General features: G+C 35.1%; 1 protein-coding gene across 1 annotated transcript in view; it reads right to left on the reverse strand.

Annotated features, from left to right (window-relative positions):
* CPNE8 (copine 8) overlaps positions 1-23,842 on the reverse strand; it is a 219,592-nt gene that overhangs the window by 72,899 nt on the left and 122,851 nt on the right. The window contains exons 9-10 of the mRNA XM_044227148.1: positions 22,582-22,686; positions 21,075-21,116 (exon numbers count right to left, since the gene is read on the reverse strand). Of these exons, the coding sequence (XP_044083083.1) occupies positions 21,075-21,116; positions 22,582-22,686 (147 nt within the window). The remainder of the gene's footprint in view (positions 1-21,074; positions 21,117-22,581; positions 22,687-23,842) is intronic.

The following is a 23,842-nucleotide window of genomic DNA, read 5'->3' on the forward strand; positions in this document are numbered from 1 at the left end:
CCAAAACAATAATTTCTAAAGATGGGATTTGGAAGGAAAAATGAGCTGCCCTTAATTTCAGTAGAGATTTTGCAGTAAGAAAGGTATTTATTACATTATCTAAAACACACCTCACTTAGATCTCCAGCCTCCCAGTTCTCCACTATCTCAAAGATCTTGTACATACATCATAATATTCTAAATGATATATTCCTCTACACCAGTGTCACTTTGACCTCTAACTTCCAGAAGCAGATCTACACATATGAACATGTGAAAGAAAGGGGACTAAAACCAATGGTAAATATATTTGTATGTATGAACCCAATCCACTAGGACTCAATCACTGAAGTTACATGGGGAAAAGTACAAAATAGTACTTTAGCACTATACATTTTTAATTAAGTGAAATAATTTTCTTTGACCTTCAGAATCCCAAGCTCATAATCTTGGTATCTTTCACTGCGATCTTAAAAACTGAGTTTTGAAGATTATGTTTAGAAGCTATCCTCCTCCACTGCTGTGTGTGTTTCAAATATCTTAAGTAACAGTCATGGAAACAAAACATTTCTTCTTCAAGCACAATGATTTGTGGCAAGACTTAGGTAACAGAGCTCACGTGGTGAGAACTTCATATAGAGGACTTAAACAAAACCTTGAATCACTTAAGCCTTTCTGGCAGTTTTCTAACTATGCTAATCCTCATCTGGTCGATTCTTTCAATTCAACGTTGAGCTATTACTATTAACATTAAATTCCCACCACTCAACACTCATCAAAAACTTAGTAGAGAGAAGCAATATTACCGATCTCAAGTAGACACAATTACTCAGTAAGTTGCAAGAACATGTAATACCCATCCAGATAAAGAAAGTACAGCAGAGTGGCAAATCTGGATGCAATGGCAATGGTCAGGTTTATCATACACCACATAGATGTGCCCCTGTTGAAGTCATTCTGGAACTCCCTAAAAAGCAATTCTCTGATATTTGGTTCTGTTTTGTTTTGGTAGATTTGTTACTCTCTACAGAACTGAGTGAGGACCAATGAGGTACAATTTTGAGAGGGTCCTTTTTATCATGAAATGGAGCCTTCTTTTCCCCCTCTGAGTTCGTTGTTAGAGGGGGCTTATGGCCAAATCTGTGGCCCATTTCTTGCAGGATAGGTCTTCATGACATGCTGTCCTCTGAAGACTTTTCAGGCTTCTTACCCTTATTTCCCCTTTCCTTCAATTTCCTCACCCAGTTTATAGTTCACCATGTCTCATTACATGGGTTTCTATAAATTATCTTGGATCCTTTCTAGAATGAGACAGGATATAAATAAAAGAATGAATAAAATACTTGTGCCTCCCCTTCTGAGTCTTGTCTAAGATTATTATTTTGAATAAAACACTGAATTTGCATGTCATATAAATGCAATGCTATCCTGTGTTGTAGAGGAGAAAATGTACTGAGTCACAAATTGCATTTCAGCCTCTACAACAATTCTGTGAGATAAAGAAAATACATCATTGTATATTCAGAGCCAGAGAAACAGATGATCATGAAGTGAGGATGTGTCAAAAGGTCATCAACATAAGGCAGTTAAGAGGAGGTGGCGGTAAACTTGTCAACCCTCGATACAAGGTGCTTTGTCTCCAGAATAAATCTGAAGAATTTGGGTGTTTAAGTGGATTGACTCCCAGGTGATTTTATCATCAATCTTTTGGAATACAGGAGAATTTTTATAGTTTCCTTTGCAACCTGTCCTACTTCAAAAATTGCTTAAATACTTTAAAGAAAGAATTAAATGTAATTTTCATGGACTTATAATTATCTTTTTCCCCCCATCATCAACTATTCCTAGCTTTTATGGAGATTAAAAGGCAAATTTAATTTACCTTAATATTTTTAACTGTTCCTGATTTTCAATACTATAATATTGAAACAATTATCACTATACCGAGAGATATGATGCGAAGACTTTCATTATAAATCACAACCAATAATTTTCTTGTGATTCAATAATACTGCTTTGCTATTTCCTGTTAATTTAATTGCAACTAAAATAATGATTCTATGTAATGTCTCTCTGACTGCATTTATAAAATAAAGTCTACTCCAGGGCTGTTTATCCCATTTGTGTCTATTTACATCTCCAATTTGTTCTCCATACTTTTTATAATAGATATATGCTACTGAGGAAAAAAAAAAAAAGGCCATTTAAAGCAAACTGATTACTATTATATAGCTATATAGCTGGTAGTCTAGCTCTAAAAGCTTTGTTTCAGGAAATTTATTAAATTGTTAAATAAAATCTATATATTATTTCTATGCTCTATTAATTGTGAAAAAATAGATGCTATGCACATTCACCTTTATATTTGAAATCTCTAGGATAGTCCTTACTTAGCAAACATGTCTAACCCCCCTCTTCCATTTTTGGCCCCTTCTTTCCCAGCATCACCAACGTTTATAGCCTATTATGTCCTCCAAGAAACCTTTCCTGCTTCATGCCGTTCCCTGTTTGCTCTTAAAGAAGTCAGTTATCTACCATCACAGATCCTGTTATTGTATTATACCTGTTGTTTATTTAGTTCCCCTCTCAGCCTTCATCATACTTGAAGGTAAGAAAGGTGATAAACTCATCTCCGTGTTTTCGGCATCTACCTCACTGCCTGGTACACAATGGGCACTGTTGAAAGTTGGAAATAGATTCAAGTTAATATCACAGTCATTCTGTGATCTGATTTTGCCAGTAATATTAACAAAGTTGCCTCAGATTATATTCAGTCTCAGAGAACAGCACGGGTGTGATTCCCATTAACCACTGTTACCCTCTCCACCTCCTTAAAACAACTCTGAGAGCAAAGCAAACAACTGTTCTTTTCCCACAGGAGTACAACCACGCAATCACACCAAACATAGGCAGAGAAAAGAGAGGCAGGCAATATTAATATTGCCTTTTGCTGGCATTTCTGGTGATCCTCATGAAGACCGCCCTGTCTTGAGGATAACAGAAGATTCTCACTTTCTTGACTGCCAGTAAACTAGTTTTGCACATAACGTATACAAATGACATGCGTGTACTGAACTCGTCTCTTCCCTTTCTCTATCACTGTGTGATCTGGAGTAAGTCAGCCAACTTCAGGGTCCTTACCGCCTTCACTTAAAAATTGGGAGGCAATGCCTACTTACTGTTTTGAAAATAAACTCAGAGAACTCATTTGATTCTTTCTGTGAAAGTTGCTTAACTCCTTGAAAAATACACTATGTTTTTCCAATTATTAAGAATATGATTCTAGATATATAGAGATATATAGATATAAAATTATATGTATAATTTTAAGAAAGCTTTAATAAAAATAACTTGTGAGGATGTAATAGGTTTATGAATTGATAAATGCTGTGCAGAGCTATTTGGGAGTTATACACACTCCTCTGGCTTGTACTGTTCTAGTGCAACTCCTCTGCCTTGTAGTACACCTATGTGCCATGTTTCAGGTGTGTGTTGAAGGATCTCTCTAACAGGGATTTGTAAACAAATAGTATATTAAAGACAATTTCTCTAGGATGTTGAAAATATTTTGGCTCAAACGCTGGCATGATCCTTCCCACGGAAACAACAGTCCCGGATATCACTGTCTCCTCCGTTTGCATGCAACATAGTGATTTTCTATGTCTCTCTATCTTGTCTAATCTGGGCCAGTCCTAGCAAGCAGAGCTGTATTTTTGAAAATAGCTAGAGATTAAGCAGTCACAGAATGAGACACTTGTTTTTTTAAATTTTTTTTTAAGATTTTATTTATTTATTTGACAGAGAGAGATCACAAGTAGGCAGAGAGGCAGGCAGAGAGAGAGAGAGGAAAGCAGGCTCTCCGCTCAGCAGAGAGCCCCATGTGGGACTCGATCCCAGGACCCTGGGATCATGACCTGAGCCGAAGGCAGTGGCTTAACCCACTGAGCCACCCAGGCGCCCCGAATGAGACACTTTTAATTGAAGTGCAGTTATGGTGACCCTAACTCAACTCATAGGTTGTAAACATTCCTGTTTAATATTTATAGGAAAAGAGCAGCAGTGTTCTTCTAGAGGGGACTAAAGCCAAACCACTGACTCCATGACAAGTAAAATATGCCATAGGATTTGTGAATTCCCATGATCAACACAAAAACTCATCTTTATGAGTCCAAATAACAATATATCAGCTATTCCTAATTTTGCTAATTTTCTTTATTTTTACTGTAGTCAAAGCCTTTGACTTTGACAAGGCTTTTCAGTATCTAAGAATGTTCTGTTGGTTTTGTTTAAACAAAAAGAATACCAGCCTCCACTGATTACTTATTTATTTATTTGAGAGAAAGAGAGTGGGCACAAGCAGGGGGAGGGGCAGAGGAAGAGGGAGAAGCAGATTCCCTGCTGAGCAGGGAGCCCAACACAGAGCTCAATCCCAGAACCCTGAGATCATGACTTGAACCTAAGTGAGACACTTAACAAATTGAGCAACTCGGGAACCCCTAGCCTCCACTGATTCTTAAAGGAGTATCTCTAATTCAAAATTTCAACAGAATCAATTCTCTATTCCCATGTAACTTACTCAAATCCTGTGGGAAAATCTACTTTACCTTAAAAAAAAAAAAAAAATCCAGAAATATGACCTGTAAGTATTCTTAAGATTATGAGCTCATCTGTATGTAAATTTGCCAAACTATTATGATTCTTAATTAATTGTGCTAGTAAATGCAAGTTATAAACACATCCTTACAAAAGTAATTTTTTTTCTTTTGTAAAGTACTGGTTTATGTTTTATATGGTAGAAATTATTATATATAAATTTATATGAATGTATTCAATATACAAGTGATCATATCTCTAGCTTTGTTGAAATTTTAAATAATTTCAAGAGGTTTCCATTATTTTTCTTCCCTCCATAGGTTACAATATTATTTCTGGGCCTTCAAGAGGAAAACAGATATAATCACTCTCAAATATTAACAATTCAGCAGGAAAAATGGGCTAGTTTCATGTCTTACCCACACCTGCTCTTTGATCCATTTTTAATATAGATAGAAATTTAAAAAGATATAAATAACACATATGTATAAAATAAGTCAGCCCTATTGTCATTTTGGGTATAAATATATATATAAAATGTAATCTAGTAATACATAATAGTACATTTTAATATGTTTGTATTTTATCTATTATTTAATATTAATATTTCATTTATTAACTTTATTTCCACTTATTTATTATATCTATACAAAGGGATAAACAACACTTTTTAAGACAAGACAATGTATTTTTTTTAAAGATTTTATTTATTTGAGAGAGCCTGAGCCTGACCTGAGCCAAAGGCAGACATTTACATGACTGAGCCACCCAGGGTCCCTGACAATATTTTTAATGTGGTTTACACTGATGCACAAAATGATACATACCATACTAAAGAAAATGTTGTATGTGATGATTTACAACATTTAAGCCCAAACTGTTTGCCCACATAGCCACTCCATTTTTTTAAATACAGGATATAGACATATTTTTAAAGTATATTTATAAATGTTATATTGTTTAAATTCCATGCGTATGTATTGACATTATATCAATTTTAACTACACATGAAGTCTAACTTTTTTTTTACATAATTACCTTTAATTCTTTTCCATTTCCTGTAATAAGCTTAATGCATCAAAACATCATCAAGCAAAATTTTCTCACTCAAATTAAAATTTACTGAAAGAGGAAACAAATTGTATATAGCCCAAAATTCTTAATATAAAAATCACTTCTACCTAGCAATAGTTTTACAAATGCAATTTAATTCGTTGAAAGGTAGGATGAAATTTCTTTAGCTAGCCAGGATCTTTGGATATTTTTCTAGGATTATATAAATTAAAAAGTGAATTGAGAGGGGAACCTGGGTGGCACAGTGGGTTAAGTATCTGCCTTGGGCTCAGGTCATGATCCCAGAGTACTGGGATCTACCCCTGCATAGAGCTCCCTGCTCAGTGGGGAACCTGCTTTTCCCTCTCTGCCACTCCCCCTACTTGTGCACGTGCTCTCTCTCTCTCAAAGAAAGAAAATCTTAAAAAAAAAGTTAACTGAGATAATGTCTGAAGTCAGGATATCCTGTCATCCATGTCACATACTTTTTCCTCTACACTTTCAAAGTGATTGAATTCTAGAACTAATCTTAAGTATTAATCTCTAGAAAGGTAGATCTGTGTGATGCACTAACCTATTTCTGAAATTTAAACTATCAGCCAATGAGTATTATTTTTTCACACTAATGAGAATAATAAAAATTAGTATTATACTAAGCAAAACAACAACAAAATACCAGAAGCAGGATTAGCATAAAACAATGGCCAAAAGGTCAGTTTCACATTTTTTAATTTTTAAAAATTTTTCAAAAGATTTGTTTTAAAAAATGAGATATTAAATCTCTATTCTTGTACCTTTTTAATCTTTTGCTGTCATTGGCCTATAGCCATATAAATGCAATTCAAAGTAATTACTCCCTTTCCAACAGATTGATAACAGATACCTTCATTCAAGAATTTTAAAATATATATACTTCAGTTATGAGAAGATAAATTCAATTCATAGCTCTAAGAAAATGTGAGTAAAGCATCAGATGCTTTTATAAATTGTTCATTTATATACCATTTATATACATGGTATATTTCTGGGCTAGCCACTGAATATAGATTAGTACTTGTTTATATTTTACTTTTCACTCAAAAGTTGCCCCGGTTCATAGATAAATCTATCTGTTCATCTATCTAGATTTCATATTATATTGCTAGTTTTGCTCATTCTCTGTAAGCCTTGAATACCATTATATGTTTTTAAGATATAATAGTTTCATTGTTTCTTGCTTTTTCACAATGATGAAGACTGGAACACAGGGATTCTATCATTTCTCTACAAAGTTTGTTTTTTTAATAAAAAGCACAGGGAAAAAATTCTGACAGTAGTTACACACACACACCACACACTCTGTCTCTCTCATACACACGCACACCACTGTCTCCCTCTCTCTCTCATACACACACACACACTTATACACACAACTCCCACCCCTAAGTAGCAAAAGTTGGCAAGTTGAATACTACAGTCCACTGCTACCCAGGGTTGGGTTCTTTTCATTGGCAAACAATCCCTTCTTTTCCTCTGGCATATCCTGTCCACTCTGTGTGCTGGGGCACCACTTCCCACTGTCAAGCCAGAGTTGCCAACAGACATCATAAATGTCCTAGCTCTCTTGCCAACCTGGCTTGTAAAGCAGTCTACCAGTTTCCATACTCTCTCTGGCCACCAGTCCCCATACTGTCCATTATCTTCCTGACAAACTGAGGGACTCCAGAAGGGCAGCTAGGATCAACTCCCAAGGGTGAAGCCCAAATAGAAGGAGATGAAAATACATTTGCTATTGAAATTCTTTCAAACCTCTAGTTAAAATGGAGAGCTTTCTTTGGTCACTTTCAAGGTTTTAGATCTAGGAGACCTACAAGGAAAGAGAAAGTCTGTATCCAGTAAAAAGCTATGTGAATTACTGTGGTTGTAGTTTTTAATTAACATGTATAGACAATTCAGATCATTCAGGTCCAAAAAAGCAGTAATTCCAGCTCCCACCAAATTGCCTAGAATATTTATCTCAAATAAAACCAAGTAATTAAAAAAACTTACTTTATTTTGTGCTGTGTATACCAGCAGCATTGTAGTAAAAAACGCACATCTTGTAAATTTTAAAAAATAATTACTGCACTGTGGTGAAATTGCACATTTAGAACTGACAGAGTTTACTGTAATCTCTGACTTAGATCTCATTTGGTGTCTCAGAACTTTCAGATATGAAAGAATTCCTCCACATTGGAGACTGCGTGCTTATTTTTACATTAATACAATAGTAACTACTTATTGCCATTCAAGATTTATAAGATTTTCTTTGACTTTCTACATTATTACCCTTTCACTTCTCAAAATGAAAATTATTTTCTTAAACTATGGAGAAAAAAACTTTTTAAGTAAAAGTTTTAGGCTTTAATAACTTTATGTGTTTTTAAGGCATGTTCATTTTATAATAATGGTTTTAACAATGTGAATATAGGCACACCTGGGTGGCTCAGTCGGTTAAGCATCTGCCTTCCGCTGAGGTCATTGCTCCAGGCTCCTGGGATTGAGCCTGGCATCAGGTTCTTTGCTCAGCAGGGAGCCTGCTTCTCCCTCGGCCTCTGCCTGCCACTCCCCCTACTTGTATGCTGGCACGTGCTTTCTCTCTCTTTCTCTCTCTCTCATCAAATAAATAAAATATTTACCAAAGCAACAACAAAAAAACAATGTGATTATCTTCAAAGTACTAAAATACAGAAATAGAATAACCTAACTCATAAAAAATTTTTTGTGTGTTTTAGAAGCTTGAATAAATTAATTATTTTTTAACCAAACAAGACTCCAGGAGACTATGAAGCAAAATTTCAGAATCACTGAGTTCCTAAGAGAGAGATATCTCAGACATTAATCAAAGAATTAAAAGTACTCAGTGAATTGGTGTTTGGGTTGCTCAGATAAGATAATATTTATGTATAGGAGCTCTTTCTTATTATAAGCATAACAGAAACTTTGTCCTTAAAATACAGTATAAGTATCTGTGCATTTTCTAGTGGAAATGAAAGAAATATCTATGCAACACCATAAAAATAATGTCTGCCTACAAGTTTTACCTTTGGAATCTACTGACTTTGGGTAAATCAGCAGGCTTTCTAGTAAAATTTTTTCATCCCTCAAAACCATAAAATACATTTTCCTATTCATTTCCCCAAGAAAGTTTAGTTGATTAACTTGAACTATTCTGAACAGAACACCAGAAATTTGTTTTGGGTTCTTGCAAGAAAAATATCTTAGAAAATGGCTTGATGGGGAGCAGCAAATCAAACTTTAGGACCATAAAATATCAATTAGGGAACTCAGCTCTTACTCACAGCAGTCAGTCATTTGGTCAAAAATTTTAAAAAAAATATGTGAACAACATCAAGCACTCAAATATATATGAATTTATTTACCAAACCTAAATTGTTATTGGGAGTGACAATATTCTATTTGTCTTAATTTTTTTCCAGATTAGCAACTATGAAATTTTCCTTTCTAAACATGGTATGAATGTAACATGAATAAATGGCTATAATATATTTTTACCTTGTTTCAATTCTCTCAGGTTACGTCTATAAGAGTCATCATCAAATGCTAAAGGTATGAACTTATGTTTCAAAGAAAGATCTGGAACTCTGACTATCATGTTCCATTTATCCTATACTAGCAGTACCTGGAAAGATAATTAGACCAATAAGCAGTAGTTTGGTTTGAAAACCAGTGACTCCCTAATAGTCACGTAAAATGGACAAATCATTTCCACATTTTGAACTCGAACTTTAAAAGAACAATAATACTTCCTACTGGAATATATTTTTTCTTTAAGAATTGAGAAGAAATATGTAAAACTGCTTGGGATACCAAATTAAATTTAAAACTCTCATAACAAATGATCTTGAAATTGAATTACCAAGCTATTCCATAAGAGCAATTTATGTAACAAAAAGATTGCACACATCACATTGTCTCTTTCTTACTCATTTTCACTCTCTCTGACTAGCCAATTTCAATGAAATATTAAAATTGTTAAAAAGTAAAGGTAAAGCAAATTCATGTCCGTAGTAAACTTCTCATTTGCTAAGTTTTAATAAACTGTTTTTTCTAGGACTTAGTTGTCACTAAGTTTAGTTTTATATGTATTTGGAATTCTAGCAGGTAATTAATAAACACAATACAGTTATACAATATCTACAGGTTACACAAAATCTCAAATTGTCTCGGTGATCAAAATCACAGAGAAAATAATAGGTGATGATTGCCTATCAATATATCTTATTGCATAAATGATCAGAATCCTTATTATCTGAAAGTCTTCATCACTCACAACTCTAAGTTTCATTTAATTGGAAGACTTTTATCACCAGCTCTGTAGAATTTTCCCCCAAAACTCCCAGTGAGCAATCCTATATACTTCTATTGTGTCAAAGAGATCTTTTAATTAGAAGATCCTCCCATTTATGCCTCTGACTTATACTCCAGCATCTCTCCAATTCTCTAGCCTCATATTTCTAACAGCCTGATACGCATTTTCTACTGTGATATGTAACTCTAAAAAGAGGAATTGGGGCAAAAAAAAAAGGAAAGGAAATACAGTGAATGACAAAAGTAATCTTGGGGGAGATAAATAGAAGCAGGGTAAAATCTAGACAGGTCTTGAAAACATCTCTATCAGTTAGAAAGACAGCATTAGCTGGGTTTTGTAGAAGAAAGCACAACAGACTTAGACTGATGTGATCTGAGATGTTTTTGTTCCTCTGGCATGAAGTCATCATGTGTTCTAGCACTGTCTGATTGAGACCATTCACTAGGTTTAAATTTGGGAGTCGCTCAACAGAACTAAGCAAAATCTTCATCAAAATAAGAAACTTCTACACAGCAAAGGAAACAACAAAATTAAAAGGCAACTATGGAATGAGAGAAGATATGTGCAAATGACATATCTGAGAAAGGGTTAATATCCAAAATATATAAGGAAATTAAAAAACTCAACACCCAAAAAGTGAATAATCCAATTAAAGACTGGGCAGAAGCTATGAATAAATGTTTTGCCAAAGAAGATATACAGATATCCAACAGACTCACGAAAAGATGCTCAACATCATTCATCATCAGGGAAATACAAATCAAATTACAATGAGAAATCACCTCACACCTGTCAGAATGGCTAACATCAACAACACAAGAAACAATAGGTGTTGATGAGGATGCAGAGAAAGGGGAACCCTTCTGTACTGCTGGTGAGCATGCAAACTGGAACAGCCACTTTGGAAAACAGTATGGCCTTTCCTCAAAAAGTCAAGAATAGACTATCCTATGACCCAGCAACTGCACTAGTAGATATTTACCCAAAGAATACAAAAATACTAATCAAAGGGATACATGGACCCGGATGTTTATAGCACCGTTGTCTACAATAATACACAAACCATGAAGACAATCTGGAGCAAGACACTTAACCTTCTGACAAGGTTATGTTTAACGACAAATTCATTTATCAGCAAAATGAGGAAGATAACAAGTAATTAATGCCTATAGGATTCTAGAGTGAGTTTCTAACAATTGTTCTCAACCCAAATCTGCATTAGGATGACCTGGGGAGTTTTTATCAAATTTTTCAATTTTTTCAAATTTTCAAACAATTCCCATTTAGACTGTATCCCAAGCTCACTTAAGCAGTATCTGGAGAGGTATTATAGTAAGAAAAGGGCTGCAAGTGTTTCTCATGGAGACACCCAGCTGCAAATGGTCCACAATGTTTCTGGCAGTAAGTGAAAAAAATATGTATTTTATTCTTGATTATACAAAAAGGTTAAGGTTTTCTATTTCATAGAATGGAGATGACACAAAATCATTATAGAGATGTGCAAAATATTCCTCAAAATAAGCAAAGGGAAAACCCTTTTAAACATGAATACAACTGATAAAACTATGTGAAGTCACAAATATGTTAATCAAGACTACATTTTATCCAGTACTTTAGTGGCTAAAAACAATGACCGTGAATGGGGAAAGAGGTAAGCCTTTGTGTTCTTCTCTTGGAAAAATCAACACACTTCTCATGCATGTTATAATATAAATAAACTGTATTTTTTTTTCAGACTACAATTACAAACTGAAATAGTCTGAAGGGTGACATGAAATGATAATAAAAATAATCAAAATAACTATGTTGTGTTGCTTCAGAGTTGAATGACTGTCTTGTCTACACAAGTGTCCATCTCTCAAAATGGTTTTTAAAACTCTGCTTCATTTCATTAGGAGACTGTTCTTTGGCGAAAAATCTTCTTTATAAGAAATTATTCTTGAATGCTTTGAATATAATAGAAATAGAAATGTTTTCATCTTAGGACAAAAACTAAGGACCCATGGAGATGTTAACAGGGACTTGAATCAAAACCATCAGCCGTAAGGCAGGTGGTATCTTAATTTTTTTGGAGAATAAAGTACAATTAAAACTTTCCTTTTTGTTATTGCTCAACATTAAAATAGGATCTAGAACCCTACATATGGAAAATACAGATGGAATTTGCATATGATTTAGATGTTTCCATCTCTGAAGCTAATAAGGCAAGAGTGACTATATATTAATTAAATGAGTAAGAAAAAGATTAAGATGTTGTTTCTATAAAAATCAATGGGAAACTTGGAATAAATGGGTGATCTATGAGCCAGTTTAACTTTACCACCTCATTCACACAGACCGTATGACGCTTTCCTAGGTATATAAGCAACTGGATTGAATTTCACAATGTATAACCAAAAGGTATACACAAATATGTTCATGAAGCACTAATCATATTAATAACTGAAAAAAAAGTCTCTCAGTAGTAGAATGAACAAATCACATGTAACATGAACAAATTTCACAAATTTAATGTTAAGGAAAGGCAGACAAAAAAAGAGAACCTACTATGCAATTCCATTTATATAAAATTCAAAAACAGGCAACACTAAACCATGCTAATGAAAGTCTGGAAAAGTGGTTCCTGGGCAGGAGGTGCAAAAAATGAATGGAAGAGGGAGGAGGCGGCTTCTGCAGTGCTTGGTAAAGTCATATTTTGATGTGGGTGCTGAATATATACATGGTAAATTCCATCTATGAAATTTCAGGGAGCTGTGTATTTATGACTTCTGCACTTTTCTATGTGACATTAGTATTCACTTAAAAAGCTCATTTTAGGGGCACCTGGGTGGTTCAGTGGGTTAAAGTCTCTGCCTTCCACACAGGTCATGGTCCTGGGGGCCTGAGATCGAGCCCCACGACAGGCTCTCTGTTCAGCGGGGAGCCTGCTTCCCCCTCTCTCTCTCTGCCTACTTGTGATCTCTGTCTATCAAATAAATAAAATCTTTAAAAAAAAAAAAAAAGCTCATTTTAACAAAAGACGCTTTTTGCTCCATCTCCTACTACATTTAGAAAGACTTCCAAATTCAGAGATTATTTCATGGTCTCCTATTTTCTTTTCTTTGTATACGCTTTCCATTTAGGTGGAAATGTTTTGGTCAATGGTATTTAGATTTTAAAATTTAGATTTGAATACTAAATCATGTCTATAGACCAAATAAAAAGTAACATTTTCAGGTAATTTGAGTTCTTTTTCTATGCCTCAGGGGAACACCTCATGCCACCCGAAAGTACATCTCTTTAGCATGTGGATTATTGTAGGCTGATTATTTTTAAGAAATAGAAGGCTCAGGAGGAACTTTTAACCTTCCACCTAACTGCCCGAGAGACTTTAGGTAGAGGACGTGCTCCAGGAAGGGAGCGGTCACTACAGATTATTATATTATATTATCTGGGTATGAAAAACAGGGAGGGACTCAGCAAAGTCTGTTAAAATTCCTCCTGTGTCTCAACTGCTTCTGCAGGGCTAGCAAACACACATATTACCACTTTTAGCCTAGTAAAAACATTTATACCCTTTTCATAAATATCCATATTTATTTCCTCTTTTAACCATGTGGACACTGTAAATATAGAATTAACTTTGGGAATGTCAAGAATTCATACCAGTGACAGTAGTGGCATGATTTCATTATTTATTCCTTAGAGATGCTGAAGTTGGCAACTGACAGGATGTGGTAGCTGAGAGCAAGGGAAGGGTCAATACAATTTTGATCTTTCAAGTCTGCAAACCTGGGATTATAACTCCTGGAGATAATACTCAGGGGTGTAAATCCAGTAGAGTCGAAGTCATTGTAGAGACACAAAAACATCTGTCTACTCACCCACTGTTCAGAGTGAGTCTGCTCTAAACCCATTGTCTACTCTTCACTGTTCAGTCTCTGGTGTGCCTTCCTACTACCCCAGTTCCCAAGGACTTTCCCCAAGGCTCTCCAAGCCACGCTGCGTCCAACAATGAAAAGGCTGACCCTGGCAAAGAAAAGGGATTTCTAGGACTCTACTTTCATTATATAGTTCTCATCTATTCTGATGGTTGATAAACATTTTGAGTATCATCCCTGGGAATCTCATGATAGAATAAAACCTATGAGAGGAAAGGCAGATTTAGTGATGAAACTGATGATTAATTCAAATTGGACATAATTAAATAGGCTCAGTCTCTTCTTTGTAAAATAAAGAATTAACACTAAGAGCCCTAAGGACTCTAATAGTAAAAAAACTAGAAATTAATTTACATTCCGAATTTGACTGTTTATATTCTAAATAATCTGATCATAAATCAAAATTCAGTGTAAAGTGTGTTTGTGATTTGAATTTGGCAATTCTGTTGTTTACTCAGTGAAAATCACCCATATTTGAACATGGAATAATGTAGAAAAACTAATCTGTACAATAAGAAGATCATAGATATGTGAATATAAAATCCTAGATATCAGCAAATGGTAAAAAAAAAAAAAGAGAGAGAGAGAGAGAGAGAAAATGACAGCTGAATTAATTACTCATTGCCTGAAGTTTCACTAGAGAAATATAATCACTAATATTATTCAAGACCATGTTATAATTTCAAGTAGGGTAGAAAGGAGAAGATAAGTAACAAGCACTGACGGAGAACAGTGTGTTCATCAGAAAGACAACAGAGTTATTTCAAATTCTCCTTCTGTAATATTGAAATAACACAGCAAGAAGTTAATACAGTAAAGGACATTAATAATGTAATACTATAGTGTACAGCGTGAGAAATAATAAGACACAACAAAGTCCTTGGCCTCCGAGAGTTTAGCTTTAATACGAAAGATAAGCCAGAAACAAAATTTCAACCTAGTCTTAACATACAGATACGCTAATAAACATTCCTAAATGGTAAACACAGGACCCAAGAGAGAGAGGGAGTAAATGAATTCACATGTACAGGGAAAGCTTTCAGACAACTGATAGCATTTAAATTGGGCCTGGACAGAGAATCAACAGACAAAAATTAACACAAAAGTGGAAGGATATATAAAATGCATTAAAGATAATTAAAATATCACTGTATAACAATTAGAGATGTGTACTGTCACGAGCCTGACAACCTGTTTAGCACATGAGGAACAATTTCTTATAACAATTATATATAAACGATTTCAATAACAATTTCTTCCATAACTAATCAAGTTTCTACTAGAACATAGAAACATACAAATATAAAAATTTGATTAGCACTTTAGGTATCAATACATAAATAATTAAATCAGTCTTTAATGAGGGTTAAGAATTGTAGACTGAAGAGAAAAGGGGACAAAACCCTCAAAAACTGCATATGAGAAAAATCATTACCTAGATTTGTAGGAGGTGTGTGGGAGGGAAGTAGTATGTCAGTAAATAACATGTCAATTAGGAAATTCCCTTTATCAACATTTTTTAAAAGTCTCAAAGAAGTGGTAAGTGGTGGAACAATAAAAGAGGCTGAACACTGTCTACTGAATACACATTGAGAACATTCAGGGTTAACTGCAAACAGAGGATAATTGTTAAGGAAAGACCAATTAGAGTAAGTGAGGGAATTTAAAATAAATGAGACAAATAAAAAAAGGTTTTGCACATGTCTCTCCTAAATGAATCATAAATGTCTTAGACAACTTATAAATAAGTTTTTGAGTGAAGCTCTGGACCAAGAATCACTGTTCTTTCCCACCGTGATGATGCAGTAATTGCAGAAATAAAACATCAAGCGTGTTTATCAAATATCTTCAAAGGTAACATACAAGAAAATGATAGCATTTATCTGGCATTTCACAGATCAATGGAGTTTGTGCTTTCTTGTCAGAAGTGTCACTCACTATTTAAAAAGACTACATTCGATACAGAGCAGAGTGCTAATAAGAAAACTTCTCTCCTTTCTCAGCAGACTTCAAGAGCCAAATTTTATGACTGGCAGTTCACTAGTTCAGCCTTTCCATCAAATCATGTTCCGGGAGACGGAGATCTACTCGGGGGCCCATTTACAATCAGTCCCACATTAGAGCCACATGGTTTTAATGCAGAGCTGTTCTGTTAATGCTCCCTGAATTTTAAATTAAGCTACAAAGTCAGCTGAAGCTACTTCAAGCAATTGAAGCTTTTCAAAGATACCACCACTGATTGCTTTGTAACCCAGACAAGTCAGTTTCTCAGCACTTCAGCTTTGCAATTGTTAAAATGAGGTTTAAATAGTCTTTCTTCATATCCCTTGAAGAAATGGTGGGAATTATGGAAATGATTTTAGTAAAATTGGTACATTTACACTGATTATTCATGCCAAGGTCAAGCAATGTCTCCGCACTCTCTGACCACTGCCAGTGTGTTTAAATAAAAAAGGACAAATAACTCTTCGGTTCCAAACTAGCTCAGGATACCCATTTTTTTTTTTCTTTTTAAGATTTTATTTATTATTTATTTGACAGATAGAGATCACAAGTAGGCAGAGAGGCAGGCAGAGAGAGAGAAAGGAGGAAGCAGGCACCCCGCTGAGTGGAAAGCCCGATGCGGGGCTCGATCCCAGGACCCTGGGACCATGACCAGCTCTGGATACTCATTTTAATGTCAACTGGTTACCTGAGCAACAGCATTACCACACTTCTGTATGCTTCACAGATGCACAACATGTTTGTTCCAGAATTAATTTCAAGTTGATGAACTCAGTTCAACATACCCTTAGAATTCTGACCCAAGATAACATCACTTCCTGAAGTTCCTAATCTGTGAATATAATTATCACCTCCACTGTCGGAAGTACCCTAGCTAATAAAACAAAATGGGATGGTAAGCAAATAACCCTGTCAAGCATTGTTCACTTAAATTTTTGACTGAAATAATCTCCCTAGGCTGAAAGATCAGATTATCTGTTGGGTTTCCTATAGTCAAATTTATACATAAAATAATACAGATATCTGACCAGTTTTTTTCCAACTTTATAAGGGGACACCTCTAAACTTCTGTGAAAATACAGACAAAATGGAGTTAAAAGTTTTAAAACAAATACCTGATATAGAGTCACTTATGATATATACTGTATGGATTTAATGGGACTACATGATGCTATCAACTATCATAACTGCCAACCCAGATGCTGCAACAGGGCCAGCTTGAATGCAGTATGCCGCAAGCAAGAGTACATACCAGGATTCAAAGACCTAGTATAAAACAATGTAAAGTGTCTCACTAATAATTTCATAATGGGGCACCTGTGTGACTCAGTCAGTGAAGCGTCTGCCTTTGGCTCCGGTCATGATCCCAGGGTTCTGGGATCAAGTCCCAAGTTGGGATCCCTGCTCGGTGGGTAGCCTGCTTCTCCCTCTCTTGCCTGCTCTTTCTGCCTCTCCTTATCTCTGTCGCTATCTCTGTCTCTTTCTCAAATAATTAAATCTTAAAAAAAGATAACTTTGTATTGATTCCATAGTAAAATAACATTCTGCACATACAGAGTTAAATAAAATATATTATTACATCAGTTTTACTGGTTTTAGTTTTTAATGCTGCTACCAGAAAATTTTAAATTACATATAGAATTTGCACTGTATTTATACTGGACAACGCTGTTATAGCTGTCAAAAAAAAGGCAGGGGGAACCCACTGAGTAAATAATCTTTTCTAAATAGAGGAAACGAAAGTTCTCAATCTAGACAGAGAATTTAAAAACGGATATATGTACAAGATTTATGTCAAGTACTAAAGAGGACAGGATGACAAAGAATAGAAAACAGCTTCTGCTGATAATTACATTGTATCATGAAAATAATGAGTGTCAAATCATGTTCATCTGATTTAAGGAAAGAACATTTACACTGGGAAATCGTGTCAGATAAACAAAAATGCATGTAAAAAGTATAACCATATGTTATTTTAAGCACATGTAACCCCAAACTGGAATAGCAACTTATGTAACAATCCAGTGACTAGTAGTATTGCATTACGAAACTAGTATCTGGATTTTATGGCATTTACACATCACTGTTATCAGAGACCAATGTGCCTTTCAAATTTCATAAATTATATTATTTAGTGAAAGGGTTATCAAAAATTATTTAATCATGATTTTAATTTTTCTTTTTTTTTTAACGATTTTTTTATTTATTCATTTGACAGAGAGAGATCACAAGTAGGCAGAGAGGCAGGCAGAGAGAGAGAGAGAGGAAAGCAGGCTCTCCACTCAGCAGAGAGCCCGATGCGGGACTCGATCCCAGGACCCTGGGATCATTCTTTTTATATGTTGTTCTCAACTGTAATTTTGCTTACACTGAAAAGGCTAATAAGCACACACAGATTATACAGAATTATATGCTGAAATTTCTTACATCAAAATATGGACCTATGGGGAGCCTGGGTGGCTCAGTCATTAAGCATCTACCTTCGACTCAGGTCATGATCTTATTCTCATAATCCAAGACAGCTCTCTTCTACAATGCACTGGCCCTTTCAATAGCTACCAGGATTTTCTTTCAAAATCTGTTAATACTCATTTCTCTCTACGTACCTTCCCATTACATAGTCTTGCTACCTAGTAATGCTTCCTCCACTTCTTTGGGTAACAGAATATGTTAGGTAGTGACATACTTATGTTAAAAGGTTTCTTGGGGTGCCTGGGTGGCTCAGTGGGTTAAGCCTCTGCCTTCGGCTCAGGTCATGATCCCAAGGTCCTGGGATTGAGCTCAAGCCCCGCATCGGGCTCTCTGCTCAGCAGGGAGCCTGCTTCCCTCCTCTCTGCCTGCCTCTCTGCCTACTTGTGATTTCTGTCTGTAAAATAAATAAATAAAATCTTTAAAAACAAAACAAACAAAAAAAAACTAAACAAACAAACAAAAAAAAACCAAAAAAACAAAAAAGGTTTCTTAAGTACTCTCTTCATTCTTCCTAGTGACCATATTATCAACAACTACCAAAGCATCATAGAGTTAAGACCATTGCCCAGGTTGAAGGCTTTTACTTAATTGCCACAATTTACAATTCTATTGTTAAGGAAATATAGCATATTGGTCATGAGTGAATTGGTGAAGCCTACTGTCAGGGTTCAAGTTCTGGCTGCACCATTTGTTAGTTGTGTGACATTAGGCACCTTCTTTGGCTTGATTTCTCTATCTGTAAAATGGTATTAATATAGTTCCTATTTCTTATTGTGAAAATTACAAAAGGAATAACATGAAAAATGCTTAAAGAATAACTGGCACATTAAAAACATTCAATAAATCATCCTGGTTAGGAATGCTCAAAACTCTAATATCAAAAAAGAAAAAATAGTAATTAAATTCCAACATAATTCTGATCTCCAAAACAATTCAAACTTTTTGTGGCTCAGAAGTAAACTGGAGACAGAAGAAGAGTCATAAAATCTTACTTTTCAAACCAGGACAATAAAATATCTACAATGTCTGCAAATTTAGGATTAAAAGTCATGGATGCAAATCAAATCTGAATTTGAACACTTCATTTCATAGTGTTCAGATCGAAAGCATTTCCCCAATTTCCCAAAAATACTAGGAAAAAGCTGCCACTTTTGTCCACTCTCAATTAAAATTTAAAACAGGGTACATGAGACAAGGCATAAAGTCCTACTTTACTCAGAAGGGCATTATTTCTTTTTCTATTTATTTGGAGATGCAAAACTCATTTTCTCAATGAATAAAGTTTAATGGAGCGTTAAGTACTATGGAAATGCTTTCTCCTAGGAGAAAACATAATTTTTTCTACTTAGATTCTCAAGAATCCATGTAGAATTCTTGTAAAGAAAACCTATATAAATTATCAATTAAATACATAAGCTGACAGAAATATAAAGATCTGTGGTATAACGTGGATTGTCTTTAAGAGTAACTTCAACTGGTATTGGGAAGTTTACCAGAGTCATGCTTGGGACATCACATGAAGACAGAAACCAGTTATCTGGTGAGAACTGAAGTATGGGATAGTGTCTTCACCTCTTTCTCTATCCTCCCTTTTCATTCCATGAAAAGGAGAAAATACTAGCTGGGCCAAACTCCAGGGCACAAATTAGACCATGTGTGCAAATGAATGCAGGTCCAATGTCACCTACATGCAGGGTGTGGCTCTCCAGTCAGCTATTTTCCTAATCTATGTAGCAGAAGGGATGTCTCCTTAGGACAGCCCAGACTTTTCAGCTGAACTTGTTCCTCCATTACCAGGAATGCTCAGGTATCCAGACACCCTCAACCCTTTGGGCTAGGCTGTTGACTTCTATAAAATGTGGTGAGACAGGCGTTGCTTAGATCTTGGGCTTCAACCGCACACTTCAGTTCTATTTTTCAGAGAACTTTGGGTTGGAGAGTAGGGCATTAGCCAAGCAAAATTAAGTGTGTCCTTTGCTTTTGCACTTGCCATTCTCCCCTGACATCTGTACATTTCTATCCCTTCAGGAAGACCTGCAGAGGCAGCTCTATAGGGCAAGGTGAGATGTGAGCATTTCTGGGTTCCGTGGCTTAACATCACTTAACAACACCTCAAAACAGTGGAAACAGTGGAAAACTAAAGAAGAAAGAGAAAAAGTGAGTCCCCTCTATTTCAGGATTTAACATGTGTAACATGCGGAGGGAAACCATGATTTTGGAGTTCTGAACATCTATTTGCATTGGGAATCACCAGACATAATTCTAGTTTAGTTTGTTTTTTGTTTGTGAGGTATGTGTCTTTTTTTAGGGGGGAAGGGTACTCAGGTACCCATTTGGGTTCCTACAAATGACATGGATAGAAAGGTTATAGGAACCTTCAGAGAGATTTATGAGACCCACGCATTTGAGAATCAGTACCATGAAAGTATAACACAAGACATCTGTAAGGTGTACAATAAAAAACCAAGTCCTAGTTGAAAATGTTTACTACAATACTGGCAACGAGGAAGACCTCTATCTTATTCTCCAAGTTGGAAAATTACACAAATTCTTAAAATTTCATGTAAGCACCTCACTAACATTTAGAAAAATAAGACAAAAATCTGAAATCTGCAGATTAATATTTAAAAAATGTGTTCATTTCAATATACTACTTAAAGCATATTAAGTTTCAAGAGCCAGAATAAAAGACATTGTCTTACCTCCCATCTCGATCCCAGTCATACACTTCTACTTTGATTGTTCTGTTCATGGGGGAAACATTCACATAAAGTTACTTAGTACAATTAAAAAATATCATTGAGAATTAAAAAATCAGTTATAGATTTTCTTAGATGAAATGTATGTTTACAGGTTTTTACAAATACTTTGAAATGGATTTTGCTGATTTTATTACTCTTTTTTGATTTGTATCTTAAAATAGGTTTTTCAAATCTTATTGCTTCTTTAAAGGGAGTAGGGAAAGTATATGGGGGAAGCATGTATAATCTGACATGGCTCCTCAACAGGAAGGTATGCCGCTACTTCTCTAGAAAACCACTGTGTTAGAGCAAGATTTCTCAATCTCAGCATGGATCACAATCACATGAGGGTTTCTCAAAACTTGAGTGGTTAGACTTCATGCCCAGAGTTCCTGGTTCACTGGGTTTCAGTTGGAGCCTTAGAATCTGAATTTCTACAAAGTTAACCAGGGGATGCTAATCATGAACCACATTACAAGAACCACTTTCTAAAGAATGAGTGAAGTTAAATAAAGTGATGATCTTTTTAAATGAATAAAATGACAGTCGAGTTTTAAAGTAAATTTAATGGCATGCTGCTAACAATGCTTTCTATGATATTAGTTAATAGAATAAATTTGCATTTTTCTAATATTCCAGTAACAAGATAATAAAGAGACTGGATTTTTACTTTCCATTTATTTGCTTTTCTTTTGGGGTAAGGGCTTTTATATTATAACCTTATAATCAACTCTCAAATGAAAAAGAAGAAAAGAAACTTTGATATTAAGGAATCTTTAGGTATATTGCAGATACAGTATCTTCAGGGCCACCCCACCCACCTATTCGTAAAACACCAGCATCCCCTGTTCTACATCTAATAGATAGAACTTCTGTGATTCAATGACCATGAGAACAGTGATACCAAGTAACATTTTCAAGAGTGCATCAAAGTTGATAATATACCTAGTCACAGCCTTGTAGCTTCCATTTTTAATTATCCCTCTCTAGAGAGATAGTCAAACACTTCTACTTTGATTGTTCTGTTCATGGGGGAAACATTCACATGAAGTTACTTAGTACAATTAAAAAACATCATTGAGAATTAAAAAATCAGTTACAGATTTTCTTAGATGAAATGTATGCTTACAAATGAAAGCATTGAGGCAATGAAAATTTTAGGGTAATTTTTGAATAGTATGTTAAAACAAACTAATATTTAATATATTTTTAGCATTTTGTACATTACTGGTCTTGGCAAATCAGTCAGTTTAACCAAACTTGAGTCAAATTATCCCTCTTCCCCAAATCATCATAGATTAAAAAAAAAGTTATTCAGAAAATTCTGAACAAATCATCTATGCTTGTTAAATACACATTTACATACGTAAAGAAGACACCTTAATTTTTTAAAATTTGGCTTAGATTATTAGATACAAAGTCTGTAGGAAATATTCCAAAGTCTCAGAAAAGCTGTCATTTATTTTACCTGTCATAATCACCATTACATAATGCTCTGACTGAGATCTTGAATGCTTGCCATACAGGATTTAGAGTGTTTTTGACGACTTCTGTTTTATGACAAATTGTAAAACTGTGAAAAACAAAAGAAAAGGTTCCACTTATTTTCATAATTTGATTATGATATATTGCTTTAGTAGGCATTCTTCTCTTTCTTCTTTGTGTAGAACAAATGTCAATCTTTCTGCAGATGGTATATGACTTAGTAAAAAGAGATTTGTGGTTTTAGAACTTTAAAGATAAGTTCACTACAATATAAAGCAATGAGATTTTGCAGTAAGTTTAAGAAAAATAATCTTTTGCAGATTCAATAAATTCTAAAGCTGCTCTGTAAACAAGCTCTATAAAAATTGTGAGGACATACTGAAAGAGTGAAAAATATCTATGGCTAAGAACATGAAGGTCATCAGTATTCCCCCAAAATATTAGCTTCTTGTAGTGTTGGGGACAAAAACCTGGCTGGGATGGATTTAAGACAGAGAAGAGAAACAGACACATGTGTAGAGAATTATATTTGAGGTGTTTAGCCGTAAACAGAAATTGGGGTTAGCTTCAGGGATAGATTAATCCACAGAAAGGTTTGTGGTTTTTGTTACTTTTCAATTTTTCTCCGTGGGAAGGAAGAAATAACAGCAAGGTTGTATGCTAAATGGAAGATCCAACAGAGGGGCACCTGGGTGGCTCAGTCAGTTAACCGTCTGCCTTCCCTTCAGGTCACGCTCTCAGGGTCCTCCCTGCTTAGTGGGGAGTCCGCTTCTCCCTCATGCTTGTGTGCCCCGCCCCCAAATAAATAATAAAAATAAAAATTTTAAGGAAAAAAAAAAAAAGGACGGATCCAACAAATAGGAAACAATTTACTATGCATAAGAGAAAGACTAGAGCAATGTGCTTAAGTAGATGAAAATGGATGGGACCCAGGGCATCTATGAAGGAGTTGTGGTCTTGGGACCACAGATAGCCCTTTTGCGGGAACCTTCAGGAAGGTAGAATGCACTGCAAATGTTGTGATGAGAAAGTTCTCCAATTGCTTTGATTTTCGTATGAAATAAGAAGGATGAACCTCAGTAAAGAAGAAAGTGGGCGGAAGTGCTGAACTCTCTGGGAGAGAGGGAAACTTGGTGGATCAAGCAAAAAAGTAGGATTCTTGGAGAGGCCCAAGGGCCTTCATTAAGATAAACATCATGAACTTACAGTGAGACACTAAGTTTATGGTTCTTTCTTTATCTAAA

Source organism: Neovison vison, chromosome 12 (genome assembly GCF_020171115.1).
Source record: "Neovison vison isolate M4711 chromosome 12, ASM_NN_V1, whole genome shotgun sequence".
NCBI lineage: Eukaryota > Metazoa > Chordata > Mammalia > Carnivora > Mustelidae > Neogale > Neogale vison.